This window comes from Gavia stellata, chromosome 32, assembly GCF_030936135.1.
Source record: "Gavia stellata isolate bGavSte3 chromosome 32, bGavSte3.hap2, whole genome shotgun sequence".
NCBI classification, from domain to species: domain Eukaryota; kingdom Metazoa; phylum Chordata; class Aves; order Gaviiformes; family Gaviidae; genus Gavia; species Gavia stellata.
Window position 1 is genome coordinate 2746910 of NC_082625.1, and position 26655 is coordinate 2773564.

General features: G+C 42.3%; 4 protein-coding genes across 5 annotated transcripts; 1 reads left to right on the forward strand and 3 right to left on the reverse strand.

Moving 5' to 3' along the window:
• Positions 1–1471: 1471 nt before the first annotated feature.
• AP1M1 (adaptor related protein complex 1 subunit mu 1) lies at positions 1472–9963 on the reverse strand. Its single transcript, XM_059831705.1, has 12 exons — positions 9906–9963; positions 9119–9275; positions 8666–8733; positions 7956–8086; positions 7664–7811; positions 7138–7264; positions 6616–6758; positions 5683–5754; positions 5241–5399; positions 4449–4574; positions 4180–4255; positions 1472–3595 (listed from the first exon to the last, which is right to left on the reverse strand). Exons 1-12 carry the CDS (start codon positions 9945–9947, stop codon positions 3573–3575), a joined length of 1272 nt encoding a protein of 423 aa, XP_059687688.1. The 5' UTR covers positions 9948–9963; the 3' UTR covers positions 1472–3572.
• Positions 9964–10837: 874 nt separating this feature from the next.
• Positions 10838–11689, reverse strand: FAM32A (family with sequence similarity 32 member A). The gene is made up of 4 exons (XM_059831881.1): positions 11613–11689; positions 11397–11535; positions 11204–11257; positions 10838–11024 (listed from the first exon to the last, which is right to left on the reverse strand). Exons 1-4 carry the CDS (start codon positions 11687–11689, stop codon positions 10956–10958), a joined length of 339 nt encoding a protein of 112 aa, XP_059687864.1. The 3' UTR covers positions 10838–10955.
• A 1125-nt stretch (positions 11690–12814) lies between these two features.
• On the forward strand, positions 12815–17183 carry CIB3 (calcium and integrin binding family member 3). 2 transcript variants are annotated; one of them, XM_009817641.2, is made up of 6 exons: positions 12815–12865; positions 13174–13208; positions 14912–15023; positions 15393–15540; positions 16456–16651; positions 17162–17183. In XM_009817641.2, the coding sequence occupies exons 1-6, from the start codon at positions 12815–12817 to the stop codon at positions 17181–17183; spliced, it is 564 nt and encodes a 187-aa protein (XP_009815943.1). The 2 variants fall into 2 exon arrangements, with proteins under 2 accessions (XP_009815943.1, XP_009815944.1); XM_009817642.2 differs by lacking the exons at positions 13174–13208; positions 14912–15023.
• Positions 17184–19615: 2432 nt separating this feature from the next.
• Positions 19616–26429, reverse strand: RAB8A (RAB8A, member RAS oncogene family). Its single transcript, XM_059832027.1, has 8 exons — positions 26300–26429; positions 25663–25723; positions 25362–25422; positions 24877–24954; positions 24300–24389; positions 23558–23623; positions 22969–23019; positions 19616–22034 (listed from the first exon to the last, which is right to left on the reverse strand). Exons 1-8 carry the CDS (start codon positions 26421–26423, stop codon positions 21942–21944), a joined length of 624 nt encoding a protein of 207 aa, XP_059688010.1. The 5' UTR covers positions 26424–26429; the 3' UTR covers positions 19616–21941.
• Between the last annotated feature and the right edge of the window lie 226 nt (positions 26430–26655).

Sequence of the window (26655 nt, forward strand, 5' to 3'; positions counted from 1 at the left end):
GCAGCTGAGTCCGAGTTTTGTGACCCAGCAATGTCCGACACCGCCAGTACAACTCCCAGTAGCTGCTCCTGTGGGACTGCAGAGTGGCTCATCCCTTCCCTCTGCGCTGATGCCCTCTGCTCTGCTTCGCAGTATTGCATTATCAGCCACGTGAGAGTAACAGAAAGAAATAAGAACGTTAAACTAAATTGAGGACTAAGTCACTGAACTTCAAAAATCATACTGTGTAAGCCTAAAGAAAAAAATTTAGATTTTTTTTAATGAACTCAGAGGCACTGAAATAGCTGTACCTTCCAAGTCGAAATGCACATTTTGTACACTGTTTGAGTGTACGACTGACAATTAATGGGAAGCACGCAGCATGCTCAGAATGCCATCTACTGGCAGCAGGGCCATGCGAGGAGGGAAAAAATTATAAGACCCAGCAGTTTTTTGCAATCTTTCATTCTAAGCAAGCCAAGATATCAGATACACATACACACCGCTACAGGAAATAAAGCTACCTATTTACTCCAATGGGGGAGTGCCGCTGACGCACCTTGAGGACCAGCTATCTAATCAGTCAGCAATTAGATAACACGTAGATGAGGTTAGGGGTTTGCGTGCCTGGGGGGGGAAGAGGGGGGAATGCTTCCTGCTGTTGAGATATTCTGAGCCAGCCGTCCGTGTTAAGGATAGAGCAGGGGAAACACCTAAGCTTGCTGCAAAAAAATTAGCCTGCTTCCCAGCTCATTACAAAAACAAGACTGGGGAGAACATTTAAACATTGCTGGCTTAGTATTAGAAACAGAGATGCGTTTTCAGAGCTACCTAAGAAGTTTAGTCGTTTAATGTTCCAAATTCCAGGTAACACAGCTAGGAAACCATGTTGAACTGGAAACGCAGATGAGATACTTTACTACTTATTTGAATTATGCAAACTGTCTTTATAAAGTACTTGATATTAGGCACTTACCTGTAACACAGTGGCAGACCATCACATTTACATTTTTCCGCATTTGGTGGCTTCTGTTCTCTGCCTAGATAAGGAAGATTTAGCAGTTGCTCTAAGAATAAAACTTACTAAAAAAAAAGTGACTCCTTGAACTCCTTATTCTAGCTTGTGCCAGGTAACATCACATCTCTCTGCTTCTGCCTTTGTGCTGTGTACATACACAGGGACCATACATTTCGACAATGAATGGAGGAAGAGGTGGGGTTTTTTTGCTTTCTGAAATAGAGGGTGCTAAGGAGCACTAATTTTATGGTGCATGGGCAAATTTTGCAGAGAACAATAGAAAAGCCAAGATTTTGTCATTATTTGGTAAACAAATCAGGAATATGAATACTTTCAGCTTTCACGGAGTTCAGTTCCACTTATCCAGGGCTCATACTACAGCAGTCGAGGGTACTCTACGATTAGAGGCTACAACTTGCTGTAGATCAAACCGAATGAAGAGCAAATGAGGTGCAGCTGATTCAAAGACGACTTTTTGCCCTTTATTACTTCCTGGACAAGCACGGCTGATGCCCCATCATCAAAACAGAGTCAAACTGCAACAAAATATGAGAAAAACACTGTTCTGGTCCGCAAGATACAACCTTCAACAGGAAAACAAATGAAGCTATTAAGACTCACATTGTACAGGCAAATAATTAAAGCAAACACTTTGAAGAATAATCAGAAAGTGATTTGTCAACCAGTTACAGTTTTAATATAAAAAATGTTTAGTCCAGTCATGAGCTTAATTGCTCAAATGAAAATGAGTAATGGAACCAAAATCTTGAACAAGATGACTTAATTTGTTTCAACATCAAGCTTGTTGGGTGACAAATACAGTAACCTTACTCTAGAATATACATGTCCACACCTATTGTTGCCTAACCAGCTGCCTGGTTATTGCCTAGATACCTTCAGGTATCAGTCCTTTCCAAGGCAGATCCTCCTGTAACGTTACAGCAGCTGTGTCTCAGAGGAATTTACTTGGTATTTTGCTAACAGTACATACCGTATAGACAGGTATATCTCTATACATAGTCTACAGGGATTTAGTGGGGACAAGGACTGAAGTATCTTCTCAATCTTGTGGCAGAGTCAAGGACTGTCAACAGAGTGGTGTGGAGAACCTTGCGCATAGTGTATTACATCACGTTTGCGGACATATATATTTATATTTTGATGGTTTAAGTTTAGCATCTGTCAGGAGTACTAAATTCAAACCAAAACATTCTAAAAATTGTTTAAAGAAAATACTGATAACCGTCAAATTTTTCTGAAAAATCAAAATAACTATGTACACCCATGCCAATCTTAGCTTCTCAGAAAAAAAAAAAAAACGGCATGTAAAAAAAATAATACCTTTAAGTATAACATTCTGAACTGTTATCCATTCTGCCAGGAAGTTATAATAGTTGTTTACAAACAGAAAAGACTGAGAAAGCAAGCATCCCCTTTAGGGCAAATGAAGTTAAACAACTCTAGCAAACTACAGCAAAAAAGGGGAATGTTTGCCCTAAATTAACACAAAGGCAAGCTGGAAGAAAGATGGCAACTGTATCTTTATCGGCCTCTTCATGAACAACAATCAATTGTCAGGAAGAGGGTGGAGTACATTACTATTATCTGGAAAAATAGTAATAAAACCCCAATCTTCCTACCAAATTTCATCGCCTCCAAAATTGTTTTGGTCTTGTTTTTAATAATGAATCTAAGATCTTATGCCTACGTATTACAGTTTTGAACTTGTTTTATGAAAAGAAATTAAAAAAACCCAACAAACAAATACTAGTCAATTGGCATAGGGTTTCCATGTCCTAGGGGTATCACAGGGTTGAAAGTCTTCAGTCTGCATTTTGACTAAGCTGAACTAGCAATCGTCATGCTTCCGGAGGGCTGTTCCCACAGACATTTACTCCTGTGATCTCTTGTTCTCAGTTAACTTAGTCTTTAACAAACCCATATTGTTGTTCCCAAACTCTTCACTCGAAGTTGTTCTGTCAGATTAATTGGTTTGAAACCATGCAAAAAAAGCAAATAGTGTTTTTGGACTTCACATAGTTTTAACTCCTATTCCGTAAATTTTTATAAGTTAACAGAGCTTTGAATGAGTTAAGGCACCCATATGCCCAGAAAAAAATAAATACCTTGGGCTAAATACAACTAAGTGTTCAGCAGTCATTTAATTGCACAATTGTCTCCCTAATTTGTAGCATAACGCTGCCAATGTCTTTTGAGATCCTAAAATACTAGAAACTTTGCGAATGTAACGGACAAGGCATTGACAAGACATTCTCAAGGTTCATTCTGTATTCCTGGCTCCTCAAGGTAACTGCTATTCCTAATGTAATTAGCATTTAGCAGCAAGATCAGCATGTTCTAAGAATGAAATAAATATTCACACAATCAATACTAATGGTTCAAATGCTCAAACACATTATTGAAAACAGTAATTTTCCAATCTTTCTCCTGCCAATCCAAGATTGCAGAAACAAGACCCTTGGCAACAAACATTCACAGCTCTCAGTACCACAGAAGCTTCTGCAAACAAATTCTAGGCCTGAAGTTTTGTCGTCTGTGGTGCTTGCGAGGTGTTCTACTGTGTTCGAAGCTGGTAGTCTGTAAAGGGGAAAAAACCCAAAAACCCAGATTCAGTAAATTCTCTCACTAAAGGTAGTAAAGCAGATCAGCAAATTGGGATGAAGCAATATAAAATAAAAACAGATCTTTGTGCAGAATGGCCATGAAAATGGGCTCTAAAGCAATTAAGGTAATGGGAGGCAGTCATGCTTCCAAGCCAGGAAAAAAGTTAATTAGCAAAAACTACAAAAAGCAAAAAAACCCAACCCAAAACCACCACAACAAAAAAACCCCACTGCTTTTACTTGCAAGTGATCTAGTCTTTTAGTAGACAGTGTCTTATACATCTTAAAGCTGGCAGAATGATATCTCACCAAATCCCAGCTTAATTACAAAATCCTTGAACAGCATTACTGAACTATGCCACTGGGTCTTTCATTAAGACACCAAAAAAGGTGACCGGAAAAAGCAGCATACCTTAATCTAACGTGTATCTAAACCATATAGCTTAATACTGAAGAATACGAGCAAACTGGTTTTGTGTGTTTCAATTTGTAGGTGTACACTGGAGAAACAAAATATGCAAGTTGGAGATTAGTCTAAAGTCTATTCCTTCTATTTACCTCCATTCTGGGTAATATAACGAACCCACGGGAGAGCCTGATAGCCACTCTTCTCAATTATCTTCAGGTAGCGAACCTGGAAAGAAAGGTATGTTGATAAAGTCTCCCATGCCAGCCAAGCAGCATTTAGCAAAAAAGAATTTTTTTTTTTTGTCAAAAATATGTTTTATGGATAACATTGAGCGGGAATCATCAAGAAGATAAAAAAACCTCGTGTGTTAAGAGTCTCGCATGTTAACTTGCCAGTATTTATATTTTCAGTTACTAACCTGGATTCCTGAAGTGGTGAAATACGGAATCTCAAACTTTACACTAATGGGAGGTTTTCCTTCCTTATCTTCAGCTTCAACACTTGGAAGTCCAAAGTGAGCTCTCATCAGGTATTCTTTTCCACCCTACCCAAAAGGGACAGATTTTTTCTTGAAACAAAATATAAAAAACTTCCAACAATACAAGTCGTTTTCTTGACATCCAATTGCTGAACTCCACTAACCATTTCAGCTCTTCTCTAGGGCTTAAAAGTGAACACTTGTTTTTATTTTAAAAACACTTTTTTTTTTTTAAGATGCAGATCAAATTAAGACCAGCTTCATACTCAAAGAAAAGAGGAAATCAAAAAAAGTTAAGTTTTCTGATGCCACTGACTATTCTGATGAAACGGTGACAGGCAGCTGTACTACCACACCATTAGCATTTGAAAGAGCTCATGCTCATGGAACCACCCAAGAAGCACAGGCTGACAAACTAAAACAGCTGCTGCTAAATCTAAGCCAAGGGATTACACCATCCACGGACATAGCTCAAAAATCTGCTCTCTAACCTAGTTCTGAAAAATTATCCCAGTTAAAACCAAAAAAAATATAAACAACAGTATCTCAAACATCTATTAGCAAGTTCCAAGCCTTCAACCAAGGGAAAAGAGGAAGAGGCCACTACTACTTGCCTGATACTAGAATATATATTAGATATATTAGAATTTGCTTTAGGCAGATCCTGAACATTCATAAAATATTAACGTTAAGTAATTATTAGGCGATAAGACTAAAAATAACCACACTTACTGGAAAAGATTTAATGGACCAGACAATTTCACTGTTCTCTGGAACCCATTTGACACTTCCAACAGTGGTTTTAAACTTTGGCGAATCCGCATCGTTTGGAACTGGAATGTGAATCTCCACATTGTTGGCAGTTGATCTACGCTTAAATTGACTTTTTGCCTAAAGAAGAATAAAAATCAGAAAAGCAGGCCTCTAAATATTTCCAACATGCAAGTGAGTTCAGAGAGCTGCGAGACACACAATTCCCCTCCACCCCCATCTATGTACCGAGAAACAGAACTGTAACACAGAGATCGCAACTTACAAATGGAGTTTTCAAAAAGATGCAAGTCCCACAGAAGTACTAAGTACTTGCACGAAAATGCACATACTGCAGGTCAAGCTTTGAAAACAAACGAAAGAGAAGACTAAAATTAGTCACAATTATTTTAGAACTTCTGACCTTGATCATGTACTCGATGCGGCTGTGGGAATGTTTTTCAATCACAGACTCAATCCAGATCAGTGGTTTTACCTAAGGGGGAAGAAAAAAAACAACACTTAACAGCTGTAGGTTTTACTTTGACACAGTCATGAAAGTGTTGCTTCCCCTAAAGCTACACTCAACACGTGAACCCCACAGAAAACAGAAAGTCTGTGGTGTTCGAAATGACAAATAAGTTGTGTTTTTATTTAAAAAAACAACAACAATTATACAAGTAAGCAAACATTGATATACCAACAACCAAGTGTTACAAGAATTATAGGCCTAAAAAGGTACATCTCAGCTTAACCCCTAATAACAATCACTTGCATTCCAAAGTATTTTGTAATTTAACACACTAGGGACTAAACGATGACAAGCCCTAAAAACAACTCTAATTCATACTGCCCTTAAAATAAAAAGTTAATACTAAACTTTTCATTTGTTGCCTCCTGTTACAGTTGCATATTATAGACCTTCTCTATACTGAATTTTTCCTTTTCTGAAAGGAAAGCTATCCCTATCACTGCGGCTAGCATACTCTAATAAAATTAAATGACATAAATACTGTTGTTGTCAAGCACAACGAATCGCTACACTGACATCACGTAGGTAGCTTAAAAAAAAAAAAACAGTCATCACAGGGACAGTATTTCAGAAATAGTTTCAACAGTAGCTGAAAATATAGAGACATATTGCCAAGTTACTTCTAAACTCACTCTTACTTCCTCCAAAAAGAGTGAGCACAAAGCGTCGCTATTAACAGCTGACTTGAAGACTACTATGCTGCCCATACTTAAAGAAAAAAAGCAAAATAAAATTAAGAGAAAGCCATTAGCAAATTTTGCCTAGAATCCAGAACATTCTCATATAATAAAATTCTGTAGTCTAGATCCATACATCCAGACTTACGTGGGTATTCAGACGATACGACATGAGTTCAAACTCTCCATCAGGCGGAATGAAAGAAATTGTCCTGTCGTTTTCAAAGCGAGAGAGACGAACACACTGGTGAAACTTCACATCTTCCAGTTCTACTGATTTACTTTTGCCACCTAGCAGAAAATACACATTTCAAGGTGCTACACAAATCATGCCCGAAGCCTCATCACAGCCAGCTACACAGCAAAGCAGTTGTCTGCTGACATTCCTCCCCTTTAGCCAATACTTTCTTTAGCTTGCTGTAGGATTTTGGGACTACAGAAGTGCCAGTGAAAAAAGAGATGAGGAAGCCTAGATGGTTACCATGTATTACCATGGTATTCCATCTTCGCTTGGTACTGTCCACAAGACCTACTGTGGTTTTCTACACTGATAAAGGGAGTATTTCTATCACCTTAGAACAAATCTTTACAGCTGAACCTCAAGCATCCCAAAACCTAAGACTTCAGATAACATCTGTCATGATGACCGAGATGTCACCGAAATACTCACGGCCTGTATTATCAAAGAGAACTTTGTCGTTTAAACCAAGGCGCAGCTCTGGCATTCCTGAGAGAAAGACTCGCATTTTAATGGATCCAACTATCTCACTCCGTAACACGTTTCCGTTGGCACTGACCTAAACAAAAATGAAAAGAAAGGTAAGATTGCTCTGATGCGGTATGTCATGACATCAAACAATACTCCCACTCCATCCCCATGTCCCAAGTTTTCTTGGATGTCTTTCTCCCGAGAAATTAATCCAGTAGAGTAGAATTAGTTTAGGGAGGTGATGGGCACAGACAGAGGAGGAAAGGACATATCGGAAGTCAGCAATACAACCAAGTAAAGCAGCATTTGTCTACTGGATGTCCTTACAGGTATTCAGTCTTAATGACTGACATTGTTTTGAGCATCAGAGCACACCAGCCACAGTCAGTCTGATTTTTTATTGTACCCTTGCAGGTTTTCAGACAATAAGCCCTTTTCAACACTCCCTATTACAATTCTCATTGAAAGTTAAATAAAAGGTACCCACCAAAAGGTTAACAGACTCTATAACATCCAGGAACACTTCATTTTTCCTGTATTTTATCCCTTCTGACCTCCATGAAACAGCATTCGTAACAGTGGCAGGCGGACGTGGAGCTCCAGTTTCAAGTTTGTGACCTTCCTGAGTGATGTACCTTTACAGCCACATAATTGGCATGAAGAAATGAAAATGAACTTTTTTGATACTAGACCAAGCCAAAACATTTGTTTGCGTATGGAAGAACGCTCAAAACTTTCCAAGGAGTTTGTCACTGTAAGTGATGAAGAATGATACTTACTCTTGTAAAATTTTACTATCAGTGGTTTGTGGATAACCAAAATCCATAAGCTCATCTAACAACTCATAAATAATAACAAAATTATCCCTAATGCTCTCTTCTTCCAACTCCTTGAAATATTCAGAAAAAACCTGAAACAAAATGACAGGAGGGAGGGGAAGAAGGAGGACATTAACTGAGGAAGTACAGCACATTCAGAACGTATTCTCGCATCTAAAATAATAATTTTTAAAAAGCCCCAAACCAAACTCCGTAATTCACAAACAGCACTCTGTTCAGAAGATTAGCCTCAGGAAACCCACCTCAATTAAGAGAGAGCTAGAGAATCCTAGAAGCAACTCTAACTATTATGAAAAATATTTATTCTGGAGAAAATATTTTTCATGCCAGGTACAGATGAACCAAACATAGACTCTATATGATATGCCACTACTCATGCATCAAGTTCACAGTCCTCGTCTGTGTTCTCAGGTCTTGTGCAACTACTTACAGCATTGTGTCACATCCTTTGCCTACTCAGCTACAAAATATCAATCAATTCCATTATTAGTGGTTAGGAAGATAGTTCTACAAAATAATCAAATATAAGGTAAAAATGCTATTACCATAGAGTTCTTGAAAAATGTGAAAGCTCTACGCACTTCTATTTAGATCAGATTTAGACTCAACTGAAAAGAAGATGGAGGTTACTTTTCAAATGTCATACTCACCTGAACTACTTTATATAAAAATGAAAACACCAGTGATACACAAGCATTTTTCTTAGAAGTTGCAACAACTGATAAAGGATGTTCAGGAACATGCACTCAAAGTCACCATTCAAAAAAACATTTACTAAGTGCATTTTTAAAAGCCTTTAGGCAATCAGAGTTGGCCAAAAAGCCTAACAGCTAATTAATTAACAGTACCTCTGGTCTAATGAGATAGGAAGATAAAAATTCAGGAAATAATTTATTAGAGTAAAATTAATATAAACACTTTTCTGCATCCTGTGCTGCTGGTGCACGTTACACAATGTAAAGCATAAAACGGCTTTATTTAATAGAGCCTCCTTATGTCACCTCACCCACTCTCTAGCTTTGCATTTAGATGCAAACAACAAAAATAATACGGCAGCACTTGGCAGATCAGCATATGCGACCTATTTGCAGTATAAAGGATACGATACAGGTTGTTATGTTTAATCCACATAAACCGAACTCCTCCATGTGCTAGAATAGGAGAAAGTGTCCCCTCTTCTTCCTTTTCCATAAGGATTGGCATAAAATGCTCCACCTCGGACATGTCCACATCTCCACGGTAATTCCGACAGATGAGAACCTATAAAGAGAGCAACAAAATCCTTGTATTTTCTCCTCTTTCATGAGATGATGTTACCATGCAAGACCAAGGCACGAGATATCTGGAAGGCCTCTTTAAATAACTTCACTCCAGCCTCTAAGCATACTGTAAATGCAAATCGCAATGCCAAAATACTTTGCTGATTAGAATGCCAATCCTAACCTTTCATTGCAAAGTCGTCTATTAATATTTTCCAGAGTTACTCTTCACCTATCGCTGCACACGCCCCAAAGATGCTTTTAAGATGGGAAAACACTCAACTCCTCTGAGACAAACTACCTCTGGTTAGGGCAGAGATGAAGGGCCCCGGTGGGATGCCCCGGGCCCTGCGGCACCTCTGCTACCGGCAGCCGCCTCCCTCAGCATCTGTTACCGCCAAGAGGAGACGCAGGCCACGACTCCCCCGTCCCAGCTCGGACCTGCAGCGCCATGTACAGCCGGGGCGGGCAGCGAGGAGGGGCCGGGAGAGGGGAAAGCGGACCCCAAGGAGGCCGGGAGAGCCCCGCCATCCCGGGCCCCCTCACAGACCGGAGCGCGCCCGACCCCCCTCAGCAGCCCGGGGCGAGGGCGGCCCCTCCGCTTCGGCCCCGCAGAGCCCCCGGGCCTCACCTTCCCCTTCAGGTCCAGCACATAGACGGCGCTGGCCGACATCGCCGCGCCGCCGCCGCCTCCCGCCCGGGCCGCCGTGTCGCCCGGCCGCAGACACACCGACTTCCGCTTCCCGCACCGGCACTTCCGGCAGGAAGTCGCGAAACGAGGCCCGGCTGCTGGGGGAGGGATACGCGCGGTGCTCCGCCCCGCAGCGGAAGAACATCTTCAACCCGAGTGTTAAATAGTCCCGGGGCCTCTTTCCCCGCTGGGAAATGGTCCCGCAGCGCCGAAACAGCACCGGGAGCGGGGCTGGGCGCTAACGGCGCCGGGACGAGGGGCCACAGCCCACGGGGGAGCCCCAGGCAGACACCCAGCACCCAACCAGCGACGGCGGAGGGATGATGTGCGGGTTTAAGAACAATATTCGGGTTTAAAGCATGTCAGGATTTTAAACATGAAGATACATGTCATGTCTCAAAGGGAGTAAGAATTGTAAAGGCAGGCAAGGCGCTTCAAAAACTCCATACACAAACTGTTCTGTCAGTGCACTGCCCTGATTTTATAGGTAAGTCGGCACCAAAAAAAGGGTGAAAGCAGCATTTTAATAAGAAGTTACATCAAAGTTACAAGTTACAGCAGACCCCCTACCTCTGAAAGAACTCTAGATAGAAAGAAGTTACAAAACTCCTATAACTTACAACAGAAGCTTATGCTACGTGAGACACTCAGGCTTTTCACTTCCCAAAAGGAGAACTGTTAGTATCCAACAAATAAAGGAATGTTTTCCAGCTGGCTCACAGCGACTAACTTTGGCCTTAATCCCCTTTTAAGCGCTAAAAAAACCCCAGCCCTCTGCACCTATATAAACCAGAGCTCATCAGCCAAGAAGAGACTTGGTTGAGTATTTGGTTTTAAAGAACAAAACAATGAAATAAGACAGTACAAAGTCATAAACGTTCAGAAGATATATTAAACATTCAGTATGGGGAATACACAGATTGACATGGCAACCCAGTTCAGTATAAACAAAACACAACTCCTGATCCAAAGCCTTGAAAAGCAGTCCATTCACTTAGTCCAGCTGACTTTAGGAATGTCGTAATGCTCAGTCAGGGTATCCAAGTGCCTGTTGAAATCCTAGGGGAGAGAAAGAGAAAGAAAATGTTTAATATTTGGTGCTGACATCACCACCGTTGAACCACAAGACTCTCTGCCTCCCCGCTTCTCTGTTTCACAAAGGTGAAACAGTTCCTCCAGCCCAACAAGCCCGCGTCCTGATAAACACACACCAGCCTGAGTAAATAAATTTAGCTTACCTCCACTCTCTGCTTATGGGTTTTCGATGCTTTCTTCAGGATCCTCTCCATTTGCTGGAGGAAGACACAAGAGAGGCCGGTTACTTCCAGCACTCGTAGCCCCTCAGGGGCCGCATCTGAGGGGCCGATTGGGGTTTTTAAATCCCGCCCCGGAGCCCCCAGCCGGGGTCTGGCCCAGGCAGGGCAGCCCTACCCGCTTCTCCTGCATCTTCTCGTAGGCCACCTGCGCCGGGGTCCGCTTGTCCAGGCCGCGCTTCTTCTCCTCCTCCTGCTTCTTGCTGCTCACGATCTGCTCCAGGATCTGGGCCTTGTCCTTCGCCTTCTTCTTCTTCCTGCGGGCAGAGGGCGGTCAGCGCCCAGCCCCGGCTGCCCTCCCCGGAGTGCCCCCCGCGGTTCCCCGCCGCCTCACCGCTTGCCGGCCCCCAGGGCCGCGCCGCTGCCCTTCAGCCGCAGCGGTCCGCGCTGCACCGCCTCGTAGTCCGCCATGGCGCTTCCGCCGCGGCGCCCGCCGCACTGCGGCGCCCCCTGGCGGCAGCGGGCGGCGCGCGGCGCCGTCGCCGCGGCAACGGTGCGTCCTCTCCCTCTGTGAGGGAAAACCGCTACAGGCCGAAGCCGCCCTGAGGGGAAAGTCCGGAGATCCGGGCTGCGCCAGAAAGAAACAGCCCCAGCCCTCGCCGCACACCTTGTTCCACGCCGGGCAGAACAATTCTGAATAATTTTTGCTTATTTGAAGGCGCGCCGATGAGTGAGGCCGGTGTTCCCTCGCTGAGGGGAACAGATTTCCCAGCGGACGTGGGCCCACCCAGCCGGACGGTAGGAATGACCAAGAAATGAAGGTTCCTCAGCCTGCCCGTGACCAATAAATACGTCAGCCTGCCACATGCTGCAGTTGTGCAGTCAGTTCCTCCTCCTCCCCTCGTTTTTCACATTTCATACAGCCTGTAACATCACTTTTCTCTTCACATGTATGAACTACATACACGTATTTTCAGTGTAAAGGCCATCTACCTATCAGTATATATGTATCAGATCACACTAATAATTGTTAACTAGCGGTAATGTGTATTAGCAGATAATGCAGAATAAAGGGAGTGAGCGAACTTTATAGATACTACCTCCAGTACAAACTGCCATGAGCATTACTGTACACTGTGTATTACAGGGAAAAGTGAGAAGGATGAGGGGTTACCATCACTGTTACCAATTTCTAGCATTTGGTGTTAATTCTTAAAGAAGAAAGACATTACCAGCACGTTTCAGGTAATTTACCATACCTGAAGGAATGAACAAGTACGATCCATGCTCCCTCAAAGACACAAACAAGCAGCTATTAGTTGTTCGGCTAAATACTGTAACATGAGTCTTTGTCGTGCACACAGGAGACGGGTGAGTGATGCTGGATAAGAGCCTTAAGTAGCCAGACTAAAGATATGATGAAATGCTCCTATTAATGATACTTTACAGCCTGTGGAGTAGGGAAGCTGGTTACTTGATCCTCTGCTATACCCGAACCTCATTGTTGCAGCTTTTAATAACTGAATATCCAGACCTCCTATAAAGGTGCCTTTGAGGAAAGAATGATGGGACAAGAATCAGCATTCAGAGCTAGAAATGGGCAACAAGCAAACCATTTTCACTCCAGAGCAACTGGATGCATATCAGGTATAAAACAAACTAAACGGCTGTTTGGACAGAACATTGAATAATGGCGAGGGCTTTTTTAAAACAATCTCTTTTAAAAATTATTAAGTAGGAGTACTAAATTACAGCAAAGATTTTAGTAACATCGTTTGATTCCTACATCAAGAAGAAGGGTTGTAAAATACTCCTAATTATATCCAAAAAGACAGCTTTAATGCTTGGCCATATATATTACAATATTATTTCATTTAAGTTACTGTATGGGAAAAGGTTGGGCCAATGCATGCTAAAAACTGTCATTCCATGTTATATCTTTTCTTATTTCATAGGACTGCACATTCTTTACAAGGAAAGAAATTCTGAGGTGAGTCTTGTATATGCATTTTGTGGGTAAAAGACAAAGATTGCTGTAAAGACAGGTTACATATACGGTGAGGTATTTTAATAATAATTTTAAAATGGATTTACACAAATTCAAAGCAGCCCCTTTGGGCAATTTGAGCATTTTTGTTGCTTTTTTATGTACAAACCCTATGTTGTCTATCTTAAACTGAGCCAGAATTCTAAATTTTGTGTTAAGGTACCAGTCTCTCTATCAAAAATAAATGTAACAAGTTATATTTTAGTGCATACTTTGCCAGTGACATCCATGTTCCCCTCACCTTGTTTTATGACGAATGCTTCAAAGTATACTGTTATTCTTTGAGATACTTTGCCTGGTTTATTAAAACCTTGATGACTGTGTCAAATTTTAGTCACATTTTTTTTATGTCTTCATGTAAATAATTATACTCATAACTCTAAAGTGCATTTTTCCCAAAGCCTTCACGCACCTCATTGAATACTCCATTTAATCTCTGGCTGAAGGATCTGATAAAGACCAGTTCAGTATTCTGTTCATGGGTGGCTGAGAGTCTTCACTGAAAACCTCAACTTGTTCTCCTCTGGTAAAAAATACTTGCCCAGATAGTAACATAGATAATACTGAAATTGCATTTGCCTTTCCTAACCATGTGCGGTATTAACAGAAAGGGAAGTGTTCAGTTTCTACATCTCTCAAGATGTCATCACAAATGTTTTGCTAATTTCTCTGAAGGGCAGAGTACAAGTGCAGAGCATGTCCCTCTTTAGAATCTTGATATCTGTGTATGAATTCTATACAGGCCAAAATAGAACGGTTCTGTAATAACTGAAATCTAAATCTGTCTGCCTTTCCATGTAGTAAATAGAGGCCAGAACCATAACTGTGTCATGAATAAGACATTTATTATTGATATGGATCCCTTTTAAAATTCTGTCCTATTGTTTTGTTGATAACAGCCGTGAATGGGATCCTTACGCAAGAACTGAAGCGAATAGCATGCTGAAAAAGTGGTGAATACATTCAAATTACTATGCATATTTTCTGTCTCTTGAACCTGAGTTCTATGGAAAAACAGGAAGATATTTGGGGTAGATAAAAACCTGGTAGAGCTGGTCCCAGGTCTCTCTCTTCCTGCCCATGGCTTTAGGTATTCCAAGTTTTATTCTGACATTTAAACTGAATCTTTCATGCTCCAGCTGAAGCCCATTATTTTTGGTCACATTCATTGTGGACGTGGAAAACGGATCCCTTTTGCCTTGCCACAAGTTTTTGTGTGTTTGGAAACTGATTAGGTGGACCTTCAGGTTGAAGGTCTCGTGCCTTGTTGTCAAAAACACATGAATTGTAACTACACTACTTGCCTGAATACCACTGCTGGCAACGTAGAAGTAAATCTGAAACTTTGTAAAAGTCTGTTTTCAGGTACATGGTATCTAGCGGTTTGGCTGCCTGACCTGTGAAAGCATTTTCACCTAATTGTTCTGTAAGCATGAAGGCTTACAAAACCAGTTACACTACGTTGTTCTTTTTAATACTGTCTCTTCCACCAACAACTACAGAGCGTACTAACTATTGTTTAGTGACTGATATCATCCATCTGGTAAAGGATGCAAAGCATGAAGAATGATATGGAAAAGGCAAACACATTGTTCTCAGTGGTCTAAATAACTTGTTCCCTAAACAAACCTTTCTTTCTATTTCAGACTGTTTTACAGATACCGAGATCTAGCCCCACAGCTAGTTCCACTCGACTACACAGATAAACCAGACGTGACACTTCCCTATGAACTCATTGGCAGCATGCCAGAGCTGAAGGTACAGAGCAAGGAACACAACTAGAATCGAGTGACACATTTCAGTTTAATCTACCCTTTTTAAATAATTCATCCAGTACTAATTGCTGGGAGGCTGAAATACAAATAAATTTTGGCTATTGAAGTCGAAAGTCTTTCTGGAAGCTTCTAGTGATTTCCTGAAAACACCCTGAAATTGCACAAAGGTTAAAGAAGGCTGCAGCTGTGTCTACCTCTGATACAACATTAGACAAGAACATAATAGCAGAAAGGGGGGTATTTGCCAAAAAGGGGTTAGAACAAAAATAATCTTGCACCAATCTTGCTTATCTGCACTGAAATAAATGGTAGTAAAGATGACCTTCCCTTGCTCCTCTGTTCTGTTTCCCAGGACAATCCATTCCGCCAGCGGATAGCAGAGGTTTTCTCAGAGGATGGAGATGGCAATATGACTTTAGATGATTTTTTGGACATGTTTTCGGTGCTGAGCGAAATGGCTCCCAGAGACTTGAAAGCTTATTATGCTTTTAAAATTTATGGTGAGTGAGACATGCATAAAAAGTAAGCTTTGGGAAAATCCTGCAGCTTCATGTAGGGATGCAAAATATCCATTTTTCCACCATAATGATTTCTAGTTAGGTGTGTTTTTAATACAGCCTTTCTTTTCATTGCATTTGAATGCCTGTTCTCTCTCCTAGAAACTTCTGGTCATCTTTATCCTTTTGTCTCTTCTCTTCCTGATTTAGGATTAGGATTTACCACAAAATTTACAGCCTGAAATTATCTGTAGTTTTCAAGAGCTGATAAACATTTAAGAAATACTTCTGTCTGAAGGGCTGCTTGGAAAAGTGCAGCACAAGGGATTTGGCTGCCCATAAATCTGTAGGGGGGGTTTGGCAGGGGGAGGTGGGAGGCAGGGAAGCACGCTTCTAGCATTTTTCTCCAAGGACAAATTTAAAGGTTTTTTTTTTTTACGGTACCATTTTCAGTTACTTTCTTCATGATCAGCTAAAGCCAAACAATATATCAAACACATAAAATCTTTCTTTGCGATTTAAACTGTACGTGATTCAGCAAAGATGGTAAAAAAGTGAACTCTCACCAAAACTGAACAGCTCATTCTCTTCCTTTAACTTGTTACTATTTCTTGCATTTACTTTAGTAGTAGTGATTTACTAGAATGATTTAATTATGTCAAGGCTATGTTTAGCCATTAAACTATTTACAACTGTTACCTTTATGTAAGATAAGGAGAAATGATTCCAGGATTTTTGTTATTGAATTTTTAGACAAGCAAATACAGATAACTGCAAGACTTCATTTCTGATTCGAAAGTTCTACTTGTATAAATACATTACAGCCTGGGAACCAAACCCTTCCTATTAGGTCTTGGCAGTCAACCATGTAAAACGCTGAGTTTTGTCTCTTTGAATTCTTTTTGTTTCCTTTGACAGATTTTAACAATGACGATTACATATGCAAATCAGATCTAGAGAAAACTGTTAACAAATTAACCCGAAATGAACTTACCCCAGAAGAAGTTAGCCTTGTATGTGAAAAGGTGATTTACGAAGCTGATGCGGACAACGATGGCAAGCTGTCTTTGGAAGACTTTCAGCATATGATAATACGGGCTCCAGATTTCCTCAGGTAATATTTGCTTTTAATTTCCAACACAAAATTGCTCTCAGATTTTTGTCAGAAGTCTCGGAAGTGTCTGTTTTACATCTCCTCAGCCATTAAGATCATCACTCTTCCCTGGCATTTTCTAGTAGAGGTGCCCACCGCAAAAATGGGGAAAACAGATGCTTGAAAAAGCAGGGAGGCTTCTTGACTTGCTTTTTGAACCTCCCATGTACTTTTTGCATGACAAAAAGTCTTCGTAACTTAAAAAGTTAATAATAGCACTTAGGCTCCATTGATAAGTTAATATGAGATTAGCTCACTCAATGCGTAACATAGTCTTAATGTGGTTTCTGACGCATGTCTTGCACAAAGCAGCACTCCAAATCTTGTGTTTATTTAATGTACCTATTCTTTGCAAGTGCTTTGCAAAATAATGTTTGCAATTTATTGTACAGTCCTAGGATTAATTGTAGTGAATCCCTCTGAATAGAGAAGAGTGATACATAAGTGATCATTATTTCCTTTTTTTAATAGCACATTTCACATTCGAATCTGAATCTAGTGGAACATGAGGATGGAAGTGCTTCTTGAACCTTCAACAACTATTACTTCAGCTGAGATTACTGTCCATGAGAGAGCAAAATGAGAGGAGCAAAGAGGACAATTTCTGGTAACTGAAGCAGTCGGAGAACTTGGTCTCTTGTTTACCGCTTTAAAAGGAACCATTCATTAAACTCTTCATCAAGATCACCCTCTAATTTAACAAAATGTCTATTCCCCTCCCCCTGCAGCTAGAGCAAATCTGGCCTAGACAGTGAGACCGGAAGTCTTTTTTTAAAGTTCAGATACCACCAGGTAGTAAAGAAACTTGTATCAAACTATAGCTTCTAAAAAAATTCCTAAGAAAATGCCTTATTCGGTAAAAAAACCCCTTGAAAATGGTTTCAAAGACATTATGGTTAATCAAAATTGCATAAGCAACTCCTCTGATCAGCTTTAACAGTCTTAACAAATGGTCCAATGAATGAATTTGCTAAAGTATTCTCCCCGTGTGTCACAGAAGCCCATTACAGGTTCTGAGACAAATACAGCAAAGAACTCTCCATTTCAGAATTTATAATGAAAAGTCAACATACTTTAAAGGACAAAAGAGCCTACCCTGGGTTCCTGTCCCTCTTTTGTATTTTCAGAAACACCTCATTTTCCACATAAGAATCTATACGCACGAATGATGAACAAGACTGACAAACTAAGTTTGTAAAATTCTCTTTTCATAAGAAGTTTATTTACGCAGTGCTCAGGGTCCTGTACAACAGAGTAAAAACATACATACTGTAATAAACAACAGTTTTGTTTTTAATACAAACATGAAAATCAATGAGCAGTGTTTAAGAAAGCAGTTGTAATGTGGGAAGGGTGGCAGCCAAAAGTGGTCATTCTAAAAACACAATTTACAGTTATTTTTAAAAATATTGGGATGCATTAAGTTCCCTTCAAAACAAAATTTTAAGTCCCAACTCACGCTCACCATAGAGCATATGATTCCTGCAGAAAGGCTGGAGAGACCAGCCCGCTAAACTTGCGTTACCTACAGAAACAAAAACTCTGACGATCCATGAAAGAGATGGGCCAAAGAATAAGGCAGCCTGAAATAATCAGACTGCATGTTACCATTAACGTTCAATTGAACAGATCTTTATTTAATCTACAAATGAAGACAGAAGTCAGTCATCATTCTTTCCCAACCCCTACGAACTTCTAGTACAAAGGGAGACCATCCTCTACGTGGCTGTTTGCCCATTTCCTCTCCAGCATAAACCCCAGCCATTTCAATTCCAAGAGAACAGGAAATCACGGTAGCTTTTGAGCACAATCACCAGGCAAAGACACCGCCACCACAATAAAACCCTTAACAATCGTCAGTGAGATGATTAGCATCTCATAGGAAAGGAGAGACCAAATAATTTTCAGCAGCAGTAAAGAGACTTACAATAATCCATAGGATTTATAAATCTGAGGCTGAAAGTCTGATGCTGGCGTAAGGCTGTGATGTCACGGAACATTAGATGTGCCTATCAGCATAGGACCTGGACAGCTTAAGTGTTAAAATGGCAAAGCATTAAAACAGCAGTTCCACCATTTATTGCCAGATGAGCTACTGACAGGTCTACACCTGAACGGGTGAAGACTATCTGAAATATTGCAACCAGCCTCAAAGATAAGGTCAACCACAGAATTCTATGATACTCATTAAAGTAAGGGAATTTGAGAACATGCTCAAAAATGGGTTTGTTTCTCTACAAACCGAGTGTTAATCCATTACCTGAAATTTTAGTGGTATTTATACACTGAGAATGTGTAGTAAGCACATTGTTAGTTTTTCGGATCCACTTAAATTCCTCAGTTTTACAAATTTTTTATCTAATTTGAGATTTTTTTCCTCCTTAGCTGAGAAAGCTTACATATCAACGCATTATTGTATGTATTTATGCAGTACCTCTTTTGAGCATTGTTTTCCATAACATTCATACTTAAAAGACACTAATTTAATTATGTGATGGAAACTTCAACTATATATTGTAGATATCCAAGATTTGCTGTCTGTATTTAGCGACACATAGCTACGCATACATGTAACTGCAATGTCTTTAACCTGTTCCTGTCTTACATTTGCATTTCAGGTTTCATATTGCTTACAGTGTCTTAATTTCTGTGCAGAGTCTGTATACCCGAGAAGTACAGTGATGCCTGTAGTCACAGTAACTGTATGAAACTTCCTGAGATCAGGCAATATAGTTGTTCATCGAGCAAAACCAATCATTTTGTAAGAGGAAATCATGCTATAAATTAGGTGCATAAACATGTGCAACAACCAGCGTTAAGTTTGAACAAAAGGTATTCACATACAAAGAGTTAGCTTTGAATGCAAAAAGAGTAACTTGAGATTTAGAAAATGGGGAGTGAAAAACACAACTCCATCCTTCAAGTTTTAATCATTTGTAAATGAATATAGTTTTCTTTCTCATCTCAAGACGAGTTATTGATTTAGATACTGTCAGCAGGCAATACCCAGTATCGTGGTGGACAGCCCATGATATCAAGTTAGATTAACCCCTGATTTTTCCAGTCGCTTCGAACAATAAGCCTGGCTGCAACGTCTGGCTATACTCAAGTAGAAGGATGGATGGGAGACAATCCACATTTACTACTAAGCTGTTAAACAGATCTGTTTGGTACAGGAAAACAACCTTCGGACCATGCCCTCATCACCTCCCCAATTCTGCCTCAGTAATTTCTTGAAGTGTACACGAAGTCTTGTTTTAAAAGCAACCTTATCTCAAGGCAGAAGCATTGCTTGTCCGATCTAGAGCTCTGTAATAACTACACTTTGAAGCACATACTGACTAGAAGGCTCTTCAGTAGCTTAACGTGATTTTACCCTACAGATACATCTGCATGTAATCCACTGTGATGCACGTTCCCCAAGTCTTCATGCTAAAAAGCCACAAGTAAACAAAAAAACCCATCATAAGGTTCTGGTTAGAGGAAACTTTTACGTATGATTCTAATCATGAACAGAGCTCATTGTAATCTGCGAGTGATCAAAAAAAAAAAAAAGTTGGTCACATATAAAAAGCATTTTTATAAACCACTAACTTATACAGTAAGATTTCCTTTTTCCATTTTAGAAAAACAGGCAATATTCCTGTTGAGCCCAACTGCATGCTGCAGATTTATAAAGTTTGATGATGAATCTGATAGGTCTTTAACTACACTACCACTTCAGAGCGCTACTCTGAGGCCAGAATATAATACCACAAACTTGAAGAAAACAAAACTGGTGAGTAAATGCATTGACTTTAAAATCAGCTTTAATTTTACCCTTAAGTGCAGTTGTCAATGTAAACAGAGCACGGTCACAATTCCAGTGAGTTGCAGGACACAGCTGATATGTTCATTTGAATTAAATATACCGTAATTCCCATCGCTTGACTTCGAAGTAGATGGCTCTTACTGGCTCCTTTGGTCAGTCTACTTCAGAGTCAGGCTTACAGCCTCTGAGCTGAGAGCAGTCAGCCACCTAGGAGCTTTACTTGGCCGTCACATTTTATACATCGGAATGTAATAGACTGTGTTTATAGGAATAAATACATAGAATATTTCCACTGAGGACGAAACATCATTTGCATTGATGCACGCTATTAACAGCTTTGCTGCTGCTTGAAATCTGAAATGATCACTACGCAGCAGCAAGGCAAATCTCAGTTTAAAAAAGTTTGTTTCAGAAAGTGTTCGTATGTGCAACATTTATTTGCATATGTGAGCAAGTGTGCATGAGAACACACAACTGGAAGCAGTGCAATACATTTTCTTGTCGCAATTTAAAACTAGCTACTACGTCATGACAGATCTGGAGTCATTCTCAACCAGAGAAGGAAAAGCCGCCCACTGTAACGTTACAACTTTTGAGTAAGCGTCCCTACCCCAACCAGGGTCTGTTTCTCTAAGAACAGACGACAGATCGTTGGCACGGGACTCACTGTAGCTACCCTCTCCTGTTAAACGCGTCTAAATGTCTGCAGTACTTAATTAAGCACAGTCACGTCTAACACAGATAAAGTCACTCCTGATGGTAAGGGTCCATTATATTTACAGCACACTTTGGTTTTTTTAAAAAAATAGAGATTCCTTTGAGAAGGATTTTTTTTTTAAACTTCAATTGTACTTGTGGATTGTCTAGAATAACACAACTGAATAAGTAACAGGCAGATAAAGGATTTTCTCTGTAGTAGCAAAGAGGTGGAGATGCAGAAAGCTTCCTTCTACCTTCTGAAAAGGTATCAGCCTGTACTGCTTACTAAGCACTTCATTTGATGTTTTGATGCGACTGTTCTATATGCATCTATAGACATGGATATGCACATCTATCAGGTACGCATACCTGTACTTTATTGATATTGGCATTTCAGTTTCTAATCTCGATCATAACTTAATCTTTCTAATTTGGATACGTTATAGATATGAACAAAAAGATTGAAGCCTGTCAGCAAAGGTGTGTATCACAGGTCACGTTTGATCTGTACTCCCTCTGCTAGACAACAGGCATGCCCAGTGGCAATCTGACAAAAATAAACTTGTTCTGTCTCCAAAATTGAAGAGTCAGACAATTACTAAAATAAACAATTTCTTATTCAGATGGTCACAAAGTGACAAGGTATGTTGCGAATGCTAAGTCCACAGACAGAGGAAATCTCACTCAGAACAGGCACAGTCCAGTTCAGTTGAGCGGACGCTCAGGTTAAGGCCGTGTTCCTCACAGAAGAACACATCGGAAAAAGCTGCTTTTCTTTTGCTGGTCTGGTGTGATTTTGACTCCCTGGTTGCTGCCTTGCGGGCTATTGCCTTCCTGAAGACGCAAAGAATATTAAGTTACTTATTTATACTTAGCAGCTTCTGGCACCCGTACTTCATCTATTCCTTTTGTTGAATCAAGCCTGCCACGTACAAAACCCGTTACTAGAAACAACAGGAGTCTTCACTCCTTTCTCCGAGCCTTACATCAGCCACCCGAGAAGTCAGAGAATGCATCTGCTACTTTTGGCTTCGACTAACGCGCACTGAGCCTGTTCTTCTTCTTTCTATCAACAGCTGAGATTAAAAAAAAAAATATTACGGGACTTGTTCGGCTCTTGCTGAAACCCTTGGGAATCGTCAGCAAGACCCAAAGTATCAGCACGCCTCTGGTCACACGAGGGTAGAGCACTCAGTAAAAGTAGAAGGAATCTTCGTTAGCTTCATTTCGTAAGGAACAAGCTGACATCGATGTACGATCTTTTGTACAACAAATAACAACCCAATCATTTCTCGGGATGCTTTCACAGAAGTTATCAAAAAAATTAATTCTTTAGCTATTTTTAAACATACTCCTTTGAAGACTACCCTGAAATACCTATGTGTATATGTATGTATGAAGACATACAGGGGCCTCCTGTATGTCTCATTTATACAATTCCAGATTTCAGGCTGCAAGAGCAAGAAATACCATTACGCTGCTCTACCACTCACTTGACTTGCAATAAAACAAATAAAAGATAGTTTTATTTAGAAAACCTCAACAATAGCAGCTAATTCCTGAAATGCAGAGACACCTGTTTACAAGCCAAGGTCAGAGCGTAGCTTAACAAAACTAAAAATATATTTCTGTAACCTCCAGTGCATCCCCCATGAAAGAGACCACAAAATATTTCTTAGACGCTGTGAAGCAGTACTCGCTATTTGGCTTTTGGTTGGGTTTTTTGTCCCTATTTAAACACAGCGTGGACCAAGTGAAGGTTACTCACCAACTTCTTGTCCATTTTTGCTTTGATATCTCTTGCAAGAGTGAAAAATGCCTGTGACAAGTAAACCAGTTAAGCATTAGGCGGTAAATCAAATATATTCTAACAGTTTTGTTTAGCAATAAGCTGCCTTCCCGAGCTTCTTCATATACTGAACTCCTGAAGAACGTCAAGTTTTCAGGTTTTCCCCCCCCTCCAGATTTTAATGCTCCTTTTCTAACTCCGCCACCTCCTTTCCGAGCCTGCAAACCACAGTGGCGGGGCACAGCCAGGGTCTGCAGAGTGGCGAAACGTCGCCCTTTATCAATCTCATTACTGAATGCAAAGACATAGGGCGAGTTTTTCAGCGTGCTGCTCTAACGCGGGTTGCTCTAACACCCTTGTGTTACGCTCTGAGCGCCAAGTTCAGTTTAAGTAAATTAGCATAACCTTGGTTAGACGATGCCTTCATGGAATGTGCAGATACGCACTTAACAACCCATCCGCAGTATCTAACCACGGAGTTTTGCGCCCAGCCAGGATGAGCGAGTGTTCTTATGGCTTGTTTGCACAAATAAGAAGATAAACGTAAGAGAAAGGTTGCAGTACTTACGTTCTCTATGTTTATATTTGCTTTTGCGCTGGTCTCCATAAATTTAATTCCAAAGCTTGCAGCAAGCTGAACAAAAGCAGGTTGGAGGTTAGTTGGGTAATTGCAGGAACAGCTCTAACTAACCGGCCAGGCAGGACCTGCCCCCCGGCGAGACTCGCGGCATCCTGGGGACTTACTCAAGCAGAACAATTTGCAGAAATCAGGAACAAAATCTCATTCCTGTTAGCGTCTACTCTTACTGGGCTTTGTTCCGCTGTGTTACACTCTGCACACATTTTAATCCGCTCCTTTGCCTTTTAATATATTTTTTTTTCTTGCATAGGTATCTTGTCAGTCGTGTAACATCTGCAGCGCGCAGATGTACCTTCTCTACCTTGACTAAGTAACGTCTAACGCCAGAAAAGACAATCCTCTCTGCCTTGTCTCAGCGGCTTTTGGCCAAAAAGAGACACTTCCTAAACATCAAACTCTAGCATGCCTTTTCTTCCTTTTTCTAAGAAAAAAATCCAGCTCGCTGCTCGGCACCTAACCCATCTCGACCAGATAATTGACAGGAATTCTTAACACAGACTCATCTTTTCAGCAGAACGGGGAAATTGATTGCAGCTACAGCTTGGAAAAGGTTCTGTAGTTCTGCTTAGAAACACCACCGAGGCGCCAAAGCAGCATGCGGACAGTAACAAACGCAACTTCTATACTTGGAAAAGTCTAAGTTGAAATACATTAAAGCTCCGGGACTCACCTTCTCCCCTTGCTCTCTAGAAACTTGCCTTTTGTCATTTGCATCACATTTGTTCCCAAGGATCATTTTTTCAACATCCGGAGAGGCGTGCTGGGATAGAAACAGACCACAGAAAGGACTTCAGCTGGGGTGTTTCTAGACAAATATTGTCAAATAGAAGAGGCAGGCAGCAAGTGCTTGACATGGAGACGCTGCTGCGAAGCGTCTTTGCAGGTTTACAAGCTCCCCCAAGCCCCCCACCCCAGCCGCTCGCAGCGGGCACCGGCAGCCCAGCGCACATCCCGCACAGCGAGGGCTCTCAGCTCACTCGTCGTGGCCGGAGAGCATCAGCGTTGCGGTGCCCTCCTCACGGGAGGGGCTGCGGCCCCACAGTGGGCTCGCGCGGGCCAGCACAACGAATTACTGCCAACCGCGATGCTCCAGAAGGCGTTACTGATCTTCATTCTTATTTATTTTCCAGGCACCTTTCAGCACATGCGTTCAAAAGAAACTTAACGCTTCTGAAGTGATTAGTTTCAACTACTTTTGGAGAAAGAAACAGCATCTTTAACATTCAGTAAGTGAACAAGGACATTACCTCTTCAATATTCCTGACCCAGTTCCGAATATTTTCAAAAGATTTTTCATTGGTGATGTCATAGACTAACATAATGCCCTAAAAATTAAGAAGGAGATAGATTGTTTCAGCTAGCATCAGTTTAAGCAAGAGTTAAAGACTTGTCCACAGCAGAAAGGAGCAACTTAACACAGACTATTTTTAAAACCGTTGGCTCACAGCTCTACGTAACGTTTAATCGCAGTTTGCGCCTTGCCAGATAAGGTGTGCGGGACGCGTGTTTACAGAGCGAGGCAGGGAGGAAAGCTGCCTCCAGGCACTCCCGCGGTGCCCCAGCGCAGCCCCAGCACGGCCTGCAAGAGGAGCAGGACTGTAAATATTCAGCTGGGCAGAGGTTACGCCTGGGAAGCCAGACAGTCGCGTGCGTTCCGCACCAAACCCAGCTGACGTGACCGCGAAAGCCGAACCGTCTGCTTTAGGTTTAGCGCGACCCGCGTGGCTCCTACCATTGCTCCCCTGTAGTAGGCGGTTGTGATGGTTCGAAATCGCTCCTGCCCGGCGGTGTCCCTGGAACAGACAGAACACGGGGGCTCAGGCAAACCACCTACGCCACCACGCTCCAGTCAAAGCCACCCAAGGTTTTAATTAAACATCGTTGAAGCAGTCTCTAGACGCACTAAAGCTATCTTTTAGCTTCTAAGATATCGCTAACTGCTGAAGAGCACACCTGGAGTAAACACTTAACGGTAACACCCCCACCCCACACAGACACCCCGTTATCAAACATGAACTTCAGAAAAGTCTTACCATATCTGCAGTTTAATTCTCTTGCCATCTAGCTCTATAGTTCTGATTTTAAAATCAATACCTGAAAAGGGAAGCAACTAAGTTACTCCTCGTTTCTGCCGAAGACCAAGTGAACGCTTTTCGTTTCACGGCTCAGATCCTCCCGTTCTCCGGAGGAGCCCCGGCAGAGCATCCTCCCCGCCAGCCAAGGAAGAGCCGCCGAGCTCCCGGACGCAGCTCACGCTCGGCAGCGAAGCCGAGAGCGACCCGCGCCACCGGCTGAGCCTCTGCCCCCCTCCCCGCCGGGACGCGGCGAGGAAATCAACAGCCGCCCTTCAGAAGCCAGGGCGGCCGGGGCCGGGCCAGGGCGGCACCGCCGGGCTGCACACCCGCCGCTAAGCCGACCCCGAGCCTCGGCAGCCGCCGCAGTCACCCGCGGTGGCAGCGAACCCGCCCCCTCCGCTCCCGCGGCCCGAGCCGGGAGACGCGTCGGCCGCAACCAAACTCCTCCGGGCGGAACGGGCCGCTTCCAGGCCCGGAGCCGGAGCCGGAGCCGGAGCCGGAGCCGGAGCCGGAGCCGCCAGGCGGGACCAGCGGCCGGCGGGGCCCGGGCCCGCCCGGTCACCTCGGCTCGGCCCTCCCTCTCTCCCTCCCTCACCGATGGTGGAGATGAAGGTGGCGTTGAAGGCGTCCTCGGAGAAGCGGAAGAGCGCGCACGTCTTCCCCACGCCCGAGTCGCCGATGAGCAGCAGCTTGAAGAGATAGTCGTACGTCTTCGCCATGTTCGCGGGCACCGCCCCTCCGGCCGCGCCCGCCCCCCGCGCCGCCTCACGGGTCGCGCCCGCCGCCCATCACCGCCCGTCGCGCGCTTATTGGCTGAGCCCAGCGTGCCTCACCGCGGAGCCCGGCAGGAAGCGCACGGAGCCGGCGCTCCATTGGCGGGCGCCTTTCGCCCCGTGCGCAAGCCGCGGCGCGATTGGCAGTTCGCCCCGGGGCGCGTGCCCGGCCCAGCGT